This window comes from Salvia splendens, chromosome 13 (assembly GCF_004379255.2).
Source record: "Salvia splendens isolate huo1 chromosome 13, SspV2, whole genome shotgun sequence".
Lineage (NCBI taxonomy): Eukaryota > Viridiplantae > Streptophyta > Magnoliopsida > Lamiales > Lamiaceae > Salvia > Salvia splendens.
Window position 1 is genome coordinate 9,361,272 of NC_056044.1, and position 12,649 is coordinate 9,373,920.

The 12,649-nt window shown below is 33.7% G+C and overlaps 1 protein-coding gene across 1 annotated transcript; it reads right to left on the reverse strand.

Annotated features, from left to right (window-relative positions):
* Positions 1-7,050: 7,050 nt before the first annotated feature.
* LOC121760995 (succinate--CoA ligase [ADP-forming] subunit beta, mitochondrial-like) lies at positions 7,051-11,734 on the reverse strand. Its single transcript, XM_042156576.1, has 13 exons — positions 11,591-11,734; positions 11,342-11,496; positions 10,944-11,054; positions 10,747-10,858; positions 10,176-10,240; positions 9,628-9,705; positions 9,252-9,326; positions 9,002-9,154; positions 8,749-8,883; positions 8,507-8,671; positions 8,170-8,292; positions 7,495-7,566; positions 7,051-7,412 (listed from the first exon to the last, which is right to left on the reverse strand). Exons 2-13 carry the CDS (start codon positions 11,441-11,443, stop codon positions 7,335-7,337), a joined length of 1,269 nt encoding a protein of 422 aa, XP_042012510.1. The 5' UTR covers positions 11,444-11,496; positions 11,591-11,734; the 3' UTR covers positions 7,051-7,334.
* Between the last annotated feature and the right edge of the window lie 915 nt (positions 11,735-12,649).

Sequence of the window (12,649 nt, forward strand, 5' to 3'; positions counted from 1 at the left end):
TTTTAAGGTAACACGGTCAGTTCTGAACCAAGAAAAAGAAGAATTTCACAATCTAGATAGGCTTAGATTACCTATTGAGAAAGGTTGCAATGCCAGTCCGATTATTTCTAAGTCTTAATGAAATAAGATGACATTGGTGTGGTACAGCACTGAACGGATCTAACAGCAAGACGTGTCTTTATGCTATCTACTGAAAGATGGGGTCTTGATAAATAACTATTTCTTAATATACATACGCTAGCATTGAGCATACGATATTGATTGTGCACTACTTTGACTTATCAAAAGGTGTTGGATTTTCATAACCCAATGATCCTGATATATTAGGTAGTGGTGATTAATGTCTAGTGGTGCTAGGATTGCTATTATGTAGAAACGCACGCGAGGTGAGTCTCGTTCGATAATGTCCTCAAGAGGATCGTGAAACAAGGTTTTATTATTCGGAACCTAGTAAGTTGGAGTTTGATTACTCTATGATAATAAATAAGTGTTTCGTGCTAAGTCCACTCTTGGAATTAAATAAGAAGTTAATTAATTTTCGTCCATAGCCGACAATAATTAATTAATGGACATTTCTATCTTAAGTGCGTGAAATAAATATTTAATTAAAATAGAAACCCGGATTACTTGTAATTTCGGATTTGGATGGGCAGTGCAATATTATTTCGGTAGTGGCTACAAATAAAATTTCAATATAAGCTTGTATTAAATTGTGGGTTCAATTTAATTAGTAAATGCCAATTGGGGAGGCCATATCCAAAACCTTCCATAGATCCCTGTCTGGACCCAACATGAACTAAATATAAGTAGAAGAATAAAGGAGAGACAGACACACATAATATTTTATTTGAAATTTTGGTCCAACACACACAGTGAAGAGGACGATTTTTTCAGCTCTCCTCCATGAGAATTTATGTCTTCTTTATTCGAGTCCTAGTGTTATGGTGAGATCAGCCCACGCTGATATTGGAATACGGTTTGGGAACCAATCAGAAGATCCATAGTCGAGTATTGAAGATCGACACGTGGAGAAGTAGCGATTCATCTGCGATTCTTTGAAGAATCAAGAAGGTATAACTTCTATTCCGTAGAAAAGCATGTTTTAGGTTTCAATTAATTAAAAGCATGTTTTAATTCAAGTTATGAGCATGATATATGTGATAATTGTGCGAATAGAATTTGTCTAAATAATATGCTAAATAGATCTAGTTCTCTTATTTATTTGTGCTTCCGCCGCCAATCCCATCGTATAGGAGACCCAATTGTAATAGTTTCACATATGATAATGATAATAGATTCTTGCATAGATTCTTTGCCAACTTCAAGAGTGCACAAAACCAGAATGGAACTTGTAAGTTTTATGCTAAATGGAGAGATCTTACTTATGTTGCCTATGAAAATAAATAATGTAGCTCCATAAGATATACAACCTGTTAATTAATTATCCATAAAGCGTTTTTTGTTCTGCCTATATAGAAAATTAGTAACTAGGGCGGAAAAAAAAATACCAAAATATCGAAATACCAGTCTTATCGTACCGAAAAATATTGAAAATACCGAATTTTCGGTAAGGTAACGGTATGAATTTTCACATGCCGAAATTCAGTATATATTATAAATTAAGGTATATATCGTAAAATATAAATATAATTATATAGAATATATTTATATATTTTAAAATTATAAATTCTATTGTGAAATAATAAATATAATTACGAATAAAACATATTTTAATATATTTTTTTAAAATTATAAAATATAAATAATATTCTAAAAACTCAAATTATCTATTTCATTGATGTTGAAAGTTAGACATACAACAATAGTACGGTATACAGAACTTCGATACGGTATATCGAAAATGAGCGACGGTATCGGTATGGAATTTAGCCATACCTAAAATAAAGTATACCGAAGTTCGGTATACCGAAAATTTTGGTAAGGTAAAGGTATGATTTTTTTGCATACAGAATTTACGGTATGGTGATTTCGGTAAGGTATACCGTACCTATCCACCCCTATTTCTTTATATAATAGTTGTATTATATTATACAAATATCAAGAACTCATATTAAACTTTGTAGTTCGTACATCTAACTTTTTTTTAATAAAATATAAAACTACGAGGTTTAAACATTACTAGTGAACTCATTAATGTTGGACATATGACCTCATTAGTTCTCATTGTTTGGGCTTGTGACACCATAGACTCCTAACAGATAATGTTTTATATAATCATAAATGATGTTTTCTTGGAGTAAAACACCCTCATGCCCTATAAGGACATTTTTGTCATTTCATTATATTGCTGACCTATTATTTCTGCCGCATTTCTGTCAGCAACTTCTTATGTAATTTCCTAATAAGTTCTGATAATTCATATGTAATTAATTTTTTGTAATTATTTACATTTTCTAATTTTTTATAATATACAGATTTATCATTATCAGCATTAATCAATATGAAAATAATAAAATGAGGCTCTTTTTTTCTTATAAAACTCATTTGCTAGTATTTTTCTGTGTGTCTATTCCCCCTAATTTTTCTTTGTTTTTTATCTCGATTTACGGATAAATTTTATTTATTATGAAAATATCCTAATTTTGCGGTATGATTTATCAATTTACATTCTCTTAATTTCAAATACTATTAATAATAATAAAAAAATCCCAAGGACTAAATAGCTAATATCACATGCTTGAATATTTTCAAAATATTAATCATGTTTCAATTTATAATGAATGACAAGAAATTGTGCAAATTTATATAGAAAGATTGAATGTTCATATTACGTTAAAATTTTTAGTTTGAGCTAAATTAAAATTCTCAATAAAATATAGTAAATCATAAAAATCGTCTTAAAGTTAGGCTTAGAGTAATAAATTAGTTCAATGATATATAATGAAATATTATTTTAAATGTTAGTGTTTTTAAGGAAATAATTACTGTATCGTTTAATTAAATGTGAAAATTTTTTCTGTGTATTGTTGCTCCAGATTTTATTGCATTAATAACTTTACTTTTCCGTATTTTTTGTTGTTTCTCAATGAATTGTCTACATGATATAACTAGTATATTGTTACCACTAACTAGAAATAGCAGGATATGAGAAGTTTTTTTCTTTGCAAATAATGACAAAACTTTAATCACATATGAAGTACCAGAACTTATTAGGAAATCACGTTAGAAGTTGATGACAAAATGTGACAGAATTAATTAATCAGTGAATTTAGGGATTGTCATAAATGCTTTTCAAGCCATTTGGGCATTTTCGTCCGAAAAATACCTAAAAATACTGCATTCGTGATTATATTAAACGTTATGGTCATTTAAGGCAATTTTTTTATATTAGGGGTCTATGATATCACAAGCCCAAACGATAAAGACTAATGAGGCAGTCCACTCAAACATTATCAATGCTCGAACTATGCAGTATATGTGATATAATGAGGGTAGACAACTAGGGTGATAATGATTTTTTAAACTATATAAATAGAGTAACATTTATATTATGGTCTTATAAGAAACAAAAAAATATACTACTAACGTGAATAAAATGTGTGCACCGCTATAAGAATATACTCATAAAAGAAGCACGTCGTATAATTAGTTAATTAGTTTTACCATTTTAATAATATTTACACAAAAATGTACCTGCAATTGCATATTGTTGTGACATAATAGAGTAATTGTGTAATCCAAACAAACAGAAACATAAAGCGACGAGATTTGCGTGGTTCACCAATGTTATGTTGGCTACGTCCACGATAGGAAAGGAAAACATATTGTATTCAAATTGTTTTGGGATTACAGAGTTATGCGTCCTACTACTATATAAATAGGCACACAGACGACGGGCTAGGCCCAATAAGACAATTAGGTCTTAAAACAGAAACATAGCATAGCGTCGGGCCGGGGGCGCCTCCGCCCCCGGACCTCGAGGGCTGATGTGGGATGGATTTGTTGAGTACAAACTCATTCCACATCGGGAGTCTAAGAGAAGTTGGAAAGTGTATATAATTCTTGCTCAACCCCAATTAGTTTGAGGCCTTTTGGACTGTGACTGATGAGGCTCGTTTCATGTATGTGTTCTATAGTAAAACTGCATCGAATTCTGTAAACTTACAGCCAATTTTGAGCCAGGTGTGTGTGAAAACCGCCATATTCAGAGGAAGGAACAAATCAATAGGGCGGACCAACAGATCAAGAAAAGAAGGCAAAAAATACAGCATTGAGTTGATCAAGTCCAAAATCAAACGGAGCCAGCAGGAGTTTTGCATTGGGAGATAGAGCTAAAGACCCCACCACCAAATGTGAAGGGCAGGAACGACATTTCAGAGAGGATAGTACCCTAGGGATAAGAGCCATACACCTTTCTATATAAAGGAAGCCCAACACAAGAAGAAAGGGAGTCCCAGCCAGAGGTGAAAGGGGGGTCTCAAACGCACTTAGTTGGAACATCTATAGTAATTCAACTCTCTTCTAGGGCTTAAATCGGAGCTCTTGCACTTCATCTTCTTGATTTTGTTGCGCACACACACTTGGTCATGTCTTAGTTTAGTTTAGCTGGTAGTTTGGTGGTAGTTTCCTGCACTTTTATCTTTCGGTTCTGTTACTCCACTCCGAGAAGGGGTGATGAAACAATTTACTGCTTTCCTTATTTATTTTCAGTTTACTTTTGATGTTAATGACTCTTGATGTTTTGATTTAGTAAAATTTGAAGTTATGTTTTCATTTTCAGTTGTTGTGTTCTGTTTCCATGCATAATGTTGCTTCTGATCTGTTTTGGTTTCCTTTTTATGTCGCACGTCTTAGCTCAAAAATGTCTTGTTCTGTTTGATTTGGTCAGATCTGATGTTTATGTTTGAAAGCTGTCAGGATGTTTAGATCTAGTGGTTTATGTTTCGTTTCTGCATGATTATGGATTAGTTTTGTGTTTACGTAGTCGTAGCTTAGATCTTAGGATTAGATTTAATTTTCCAAGTGGTTATTATGTTTCGTGTTTTGTAGCTTTTCAGATTTATTCTTTGCTCTGCTTTCCATGTTGATTTTGTGAAGAAGATGAAGTTGTTAGAAAGTTTTTTACTTTACAGTGCTCTTTGCAGGGGACTGGCAGTCCTCGTTTATTATGTTTGTCCATTTATAGAGAGTTTAGTTAAGTTGATCAAGTAGTTTTAGCTTCGTCCTGCAAGTTGATCATTTTAGTTAGTTTAAGTTTCTCAAGTTCAGTAGTTAACTTAACACACCCCTAGAAAGCGTGGCGGCAGTCATCCTCAAGTCGTGTCAAGCAAACAAATGTCGAACGCCTCATCTTTGTGGGATCGATTCTTACTTCCCTATACTAGTTAAATAGTAATTGTTGGTTAAGGTTTTGAGGACACGCTCCTATTTAGCTATCTTATTCATCTCATTCGAGTCGAATCAGTGTCGAGTTGATCAGCCTGAGCTTTTACTGGATCCACTCACTTGCAGTTTGCAGGTAACAAGCATATATATACTGGCTGGATCAGTTTGATGATCCAACTTGAGTAAGCCACAACGATAACACAAGAAGATGAAGAGAGAGAACGAAAGGGGCAGCTCATCAGTGACCCAAAACTAAATCCGTGTCGGCTTGACCCAAAGTGGACAATATCAAACGTATGTTGTAAGTGGACAATCTGAACACATAAAAGTATTCTGTTTAATAAGTTTTGGTGAGTGTAGTTTACCTTTTCATTAAATTTGTATAGTAATATACATTAAATTTGTATAGTAATATATTATCTTCATAATCCATCAATTCCATTTCATTATAATTGACATATTTGATTTGAACCAATGACGAATTAATATAAAATATAGTAATATTCATACTAATATTTACATTTCAAGTGGCACCATATTCTATAATACGCATTAGTTAATTAATATGAGGATTCATATCTTAAAAAATATTTAATTTTATTTACAAGAAATGTATCTATCATGTATCCATTGATCAATGAAAATTTGGCTCTTTTTTCACAAGAAGCTTGTCCATGGCCCCATATTCTATACAAGGAATTTGCGTTTACGAAACTTGCCCAAGTTTTTGGGTTTCCTATTTGCTTCTTCATATATATCAGCACAACTTATGCATTTCAAATTCGATAAAGGTTTGGATAAAGGCGTCGCTCATTACTCATGAGGTCGGCCGACATCACGTGATGAGTGATCCCACCTCCGTCCATTCTGAACATGTAAATTAAGATTTTTTTTTAAAAATAATAAGGCTTAAAGCTCCAAATATAACAAAATTCTCATTTGAATAACAGTAAACTAACCCACCAATGCTAATGCTGTGTTTGACTCGATCAAACTGGCGTGTTAAAATTTAAATAAAACACTTCATTAGCGTTGATATTATTTGGAATATTGGTCCCAAATATTATGAACTTTAGCTAAATTTTAGCATTTCACATGAACTTTAAAATTGGTCTAAAATATCATAAATTGTATATTTTGTTTGTTATTTCTTAATCCAACCCAAATAAGATATCTTCTGCAAGAATCTTGTTATACGTGGGCAACCGTGAAATGTTTATGATATTTTAGATTACTTTTTAAGTTCGTGACAAGTAGGATAAAAAGTTATGTAAAAAAGCACGTTGATTTAGTCCAAGTAGGATAAAAAATGCACGAAAATTGGTAGGATGATTGACCTGCTATGGGAAATAACAAACAAAATGTAAGTTTATAATATTTCAGACCAATTCTAAAGTTCTGAAAATACTAAATTTTGGTCAAGGTTGATAATTTTAGAGACCAATTTCCCATATTATTTCCCTTTCATAGAATATAAAAAAGAGTTTCCATTCATAAAATCTTTTATCTTAAATCACCCAAAAAAAGAATTTTACATCAATAAATCACCTGATGCAAAATTAGTTAAGAAAAAATTGAGAAAAAAATAATTCAAGTAGTGTTAGGGAGAATGAGCCTACCAAACCAAAATGGAAAAAAAAAAATACTTATTAACTATGGATGGATGGAGGGAGGGAGTATTAATCATTTGCATCGATAGCCAAATCAAACAAAGTCAAGCTCAAATTATTTTGATAAAAGACTCAAAACCTTTAACGTAATTATCAAGCTAGAGCCTAGAGGTGCAAAAAGGCTCAATCCAAATCATTGTTCTATTATTGAAGATGAATAAAAACCAGACAAAGTTCTCCACAGACCGATGGAGAAGCTAGACAGAAAGTCACTGCTTATATGGAGATGATGAATTGGTAAGGAAAAGATTATACTCAAACAGGATGGGTGTGAAAAAAGAGACCTCAGAAGTTCTGGCCAAACTAGACAACATTTTCTCACTTTGCTGAAGCTTTCACTGCTTTCTCAGCTGCATCATCTAAATCTTCAGCAGTAATCAAAGTCATTCCACTTTCCTGTAAATTATAAAATCTTAGTCATATAAATCACGTTATTTAGCTACTCAAGTTTTCAATGAGAGATGTGTTTCAAATTCACCTTCAAAATTCTCTTTCCTTGGTCCACATTTGTGCCTTCAAGACGAACAACAACAGGTACCTTCAGTTGAACCTATAACAGTAGCCCAAAAAGAACAGTTAGAACTGAACATGCTCCCATCAATAAGCGAGAACTGTACACTTTCCCTATCAGGGAATTATCATATTTTTGCCCCATTTTAGGCCAAATCAAATCAGCCAATTTCCACGAATATTTCAAATCCCCTTACAGGACTAAACATGCAAATTTGACTGGTTTCCAGGAAGGTCTCCGTTGGCACAACTATCTCTAAATCCATTGATTTGTTACTCATGAAATTTGAGAGGATTGAGTCATTAGATTCAGAGCATTGGGTGTTTTATGTATGTATAAAATTGCTTTGGAAGTTTGGAAGAGCACCCCATCCTTGCTGTAGATATCAGATCATGTCTGGCTAAGTATTTTGTTGCCTTATTATATTTGAAATTTATTCGATATTATGCATTGGTAATGGATTAGGCGTAAAGTTTGAATGTAACAAGGTCGGTGAAGATATTATTCCGTAATAGTAGGGAAAAAAATACAATGGAGGAGGGCAAGACAGCAGACAGACACACAGACAGAGGTGAGGGAAGATGTGAAAGAATTAAAGGCAGCCATTACACCTAGGAATATTCCAATCTGTGCCTATTTTACCTGTTTCGCAGCATTCACAATTCCACTGGCTATTACGTCACACTTCATAATTCCTCCAAAAATATTCACAAGAATTGCCTTCACTTTGTCATCTGAGGTCAAAATTTTAAAAGCTTCCACAACCTATTGAACAAATTTAACTGAAGTGGTGAGAACCATAACCCAATCCCTGGGTAAGAAAAAGGAGGGAAAGATCCATCAAGTGTTGCATCCTCCTTCAAAATTAGTAACTACTCTCAAAATTTGCAGACCTAAATACTAAATATCAGATTTCACATGCATGCAATGATCTTAAGGAAAAACTTTGCAGCATCTGAAATCTAATAAATATCATAACCTGGTTTTCTGAAGCATTTCCCCCAACATCAAGAAAATTAGCAGGTGTTCCTCCATGCAGTTTAATAATATCCATTGTGGCCATGGCCAAACCAGCACCATTCACCATGCAACCGATTTCTCCATCTAAACCAATGTAATTCAAATCAGCTTTAGCTGCAGCAACCTGAAAATTCAAAAGCAATGTCAAATAATTAATAGAGGCCACCAATTAAGTTTAATCAGTTCCCTTGACTTAGTTACCTCACGAGGATCTTCTTGAGTTGGATCTCGAAGAGCAAATATCTCTTTCCGACGATAAGCAGCATTATCATCAAAATTTAATTTTGCATCAGCAGCTACTAACAGGTTATCGGAAGTCTCAGCAATAGGGTTGACCTGTTGAAGAAATATTCGATAAAATGAAGTCATGAGGGATTTTATACTGAGCTAGTATAAGCAGTTCTGGAACAACTAAGAAAATAATTCCAAGATAAAGCAAAATCATGTTCGTTACCTCTAATAAGGTGCAGTCACACTTGCAAAAAAGTTCATACAGCTTTTTCACTTGTTCAATTGAAGCATTTCGATCAGCCACAGTTGGGGATAAACCATCCACTACCTTTGCAGCATCCTCATCTGTGATTCCTGTGAAAACATTAATAGGTACCTATGGCACAGAATATTCAATATATCAATTCACGGTAGGATCCACATCCAATATGTGCAATTAAAGTACCAGGTGGATACACGCAAGAGAGACTGACCTTTACAATTAGTTCTGGATGTTTTTCTGCAAGATCTTCGATACTGGTTCCTCCTTTTTTACAGGAAATAATAATCTGCAAGATATAGATAGTTAGATACGAACACCGGCCTCAGTAGATGGACAGTTTACCAAATTTTGCATGTTAATCAAGCAGGGATAAATACATTTTGGTGTACAACCAATACATAGCCTTATGGTTTATTCTTATTTTCTAAGCAAAAAGTAGTCCACAATTGTTTAGGGAAAGTAAGAACCATTTCTTCCTTCCACTGTACTCAGTAACTAAACTACTTATAATTGAATTATAAAGCAAATTGGATGGTAGACAGATAATTCAATAATGCTGAGATAAATAGTTAAATATATGAACTTACTGGACCAGCAGTTATACGATCAAGAGTTATGGCAAAGTACATCTCGTTGACGAGGGATAACTTCTGAGCCAAATACACCTGCCAGAGAGTTGAGAAAATTTAATCGCCTTTCACAAGGCCATATATACTTGCTCCAAATAATTGAGCAATAATGAAATGTAATGATATTTTTGAATACTCTCGACACAAGAAGGTATTTGATGAAAATTGGAAATGAAGGCCGAGAAAGATCCAACATTGTCTCATTTTCCAGAAGTTTCATAACAATTAGTTTTCTGTGTTCTTAACAAAGACTAATTATATAAAAAAAATTATGACCAGATAATACAAAATACTGTCAAATTAGAAATGAATATCAAGGATACTTTACAAGAAAACATAAGTGACATGCAGAAAAAAAATTAAAAAAAGCCAAAGGGAATCAGAAATGCATCTCAACAAGATTAAATAATACTGAAAGAATATTTATGGATTTCATCCCACTTGCAAGAACACATATATGTTTATTTTCATTACGGACATGGAAGTACACAATTGATGTCTCAAACCTTGCTGACAATTTTTCCTTCAGGTCCGGATTGCTTGGTGACAAGCATCTGTCCAAGCATTTTACCTGAAACAACATAAATATAACTTGTTGCAGTAGTTATTTTAAAGGACCCAATAGTGTGGACCAAAACAATTTCCCAAATCAGTGTTTTCTCAGAATTAAACATATGCCTCCCCATTTCCTTTAGAATAATGCTAACTAAGACTATGTTGAAATACAGGGGCTTCATGGTGTGCCTTGACTTCAATGAGTCACTAACTGTTAAATAATATGTAATTAACTGATTTCCAACAACACGGTTTCTCGCAGGAGAGAAAAGAAAGAGGCAGGGGAAATGACAAGGCGCGAATGGAAAAACCGGAACATCTTTGTGAATCTGCGATGCAGCAACCGGAACTATTTTTTAAATTCATGGCGTTACTTTTACAATTTTTGCACTCATCCTTTACAATTACTAGAACAGAGATCGGGAGTGACTTAGAAGAAATTCAAATTTGTATGCAAATACAACAAAATTTATACATTGCTTATATGACTTCCATGAAAAGGAAAATTGTTTAATATCATACCAGCTACATCCTCAGCCTTGTCAGCCTTTACTATATGCACTCCCCCTTGAAATCCATTTTTAAACGTTCCAAGTCCTCGGCCACCAGCAAGGATTTGAGCCTTCACGACCACCTACAACCCCGAGATTTACCTCTACAATTCAGATACTCTTACATTCCCAATGAATTAAGGACCTGAGAAAGATCCGTGTCACTACCTCGCTTTCATTAGGAAATACTTCCCGCAGTGCCTTCCTGACTTCATCAACTGATCCAACAGCCACACCTTTTGGAACATTGATGCCATGCTTTCCCATCAGCTCAGCTCCCTAAACATAATTACATCATGTTTCTTAGACACATAGACCAAAAATGCAATGTTTGAAAGAGCCCCAAAATTGGTTAAAGGTTCGGCTCATTTCTACCTTAGGGCTTTCACGTCAATCAGAAATGCAAGGTTCGGATCAAAAATTTGATTCATACATAAACAAATTGAATGACCAAAACAACTAGAAACAGATCGCTGGAAACGCTAAATAAGCCTCGTAGTTAATTGACTGGTCTGTGCAAAAAAAGAGTGTGAGAGCATCTGTGTTCGAGAGATATGGGGGTATACCTGATACTCGTGTATGTTGAGGCGGCGCAGCTGTTGCTGCTGCCATTTTCCGGCGACGGATAGGGAGCGGCCAGCTAGTTTCCCGAGCAATCCTCTCACCATGTTTTTCTATTAGTGTTTCCCCTTTTGTTCGGATCGTGTCGCAAAAGATCGAACTGCAATACAAGATTCAGAGGAAAATAAGTAATTCGTGCGACAGAAACCTACCGGTGAGTGACAGAGGTGGAGGCCGGCGGCGCAGAAACTGACCTTCGCCGGAGAGAATAGAATTCACCCAAATACGCTAATTTCGTTAATACGATCTTCGACCTTTTTGTTTCTAAATTTTTTTGGGTTCAATTATTCATTCGTTTTCCCTTTTCGTTTGCGAAAATGGTAGTGTTTGATTGGTTGAATGATATTTTAATTTGGATGAAAATTAATATAATCATTAATATTATTAGAGTGTTTATACATTCATAAATTAATTTGGAAAGTAAAAATCAAATTTACTTCTTTATTAAAATTTATTCTTTGATACAGAATATATTTAAAAAGATATAATACCAATTTTCCCATTTTTAATTGTCTATTCCTCACACGAAAGGTAAATTTGGTAATTATTTTTGTAGTATATCTTTTTCAATTTGGAATCCTCCAAATTTTTAAAAAGATATACTCTTATTACCTTCTTTACTATGTATATGGGAAATATATATTCTCAATTTGTTTATTTTCCTTGAATATGCTCTTAGATTATATGGAGTAGAGCCAGAATCGGAGGTTGTTGCGCCCTGATGCGTTCGCGGCTCCCATCACTAAAAATTTGGGCTATAATGTTGTCCAAACCGTGAAGAGCATTTTGATATATTTGCACATTTCAAATAAATAACACATTGGATAAAATACGAAAAATGATATGCTACACACTGTGTATATAAGTTGGCTAAGTGGTAGAAAGGTTAATGATTTTTGGTCTCGGGTTCAACTTTCGAGTCCTCCGTGATGCGGTCTTCAAATTTAAATTTATTTTTATCCAAAAACATGATATGTTATATACCTTATTTGAGCTTTTTATGTACACAACATTCTCGTTCAACCCACGTTTTTTGTTTAGATTTTATTTGATTCTAATATATTAAAAAAATGTTATGAAATATTTAATTTCACAAAATTCATAAAGATCAAAGTTTGACTCGATTATGTGACTCGATTTTATTTTACTACGAGAGTTATCCCAAAAGTGTACGAGGTTAATGCAGTAATAGCAAGTGAAAGAATCGTATCTCACTAATACTAATGTGTCAACTTAACTACCATGAACCAATC

What these genes read in the sequence shown, in the direction of transcription:
- LOC121760995 (XM_042156576.1), bottom strand. Translation starts at nt 11,443, where the DNA reads ATGGTGAGAGGATTGCTCGGGAAACTAGCTGGCCGCTCCCTATCCGTC. An exon ending in CAAGGCTGAGGATGTAGCTG is followed by an intron (nt 10,241 to 10,746) that starts GTATGATATTAA and finishes ATGTTGTTTCAG; the next exon opens with GTAAAATGCTTGGACAGATG. An exon ending in ATCGTATAACTGCTGGTCCA is followed by an intron (nt 9,327 to 9,627) that starts GTAAGTTCATAT and finishes TATATCTTGCAG; the next exon opens with ATTATTATTTCCTGTAAAAA.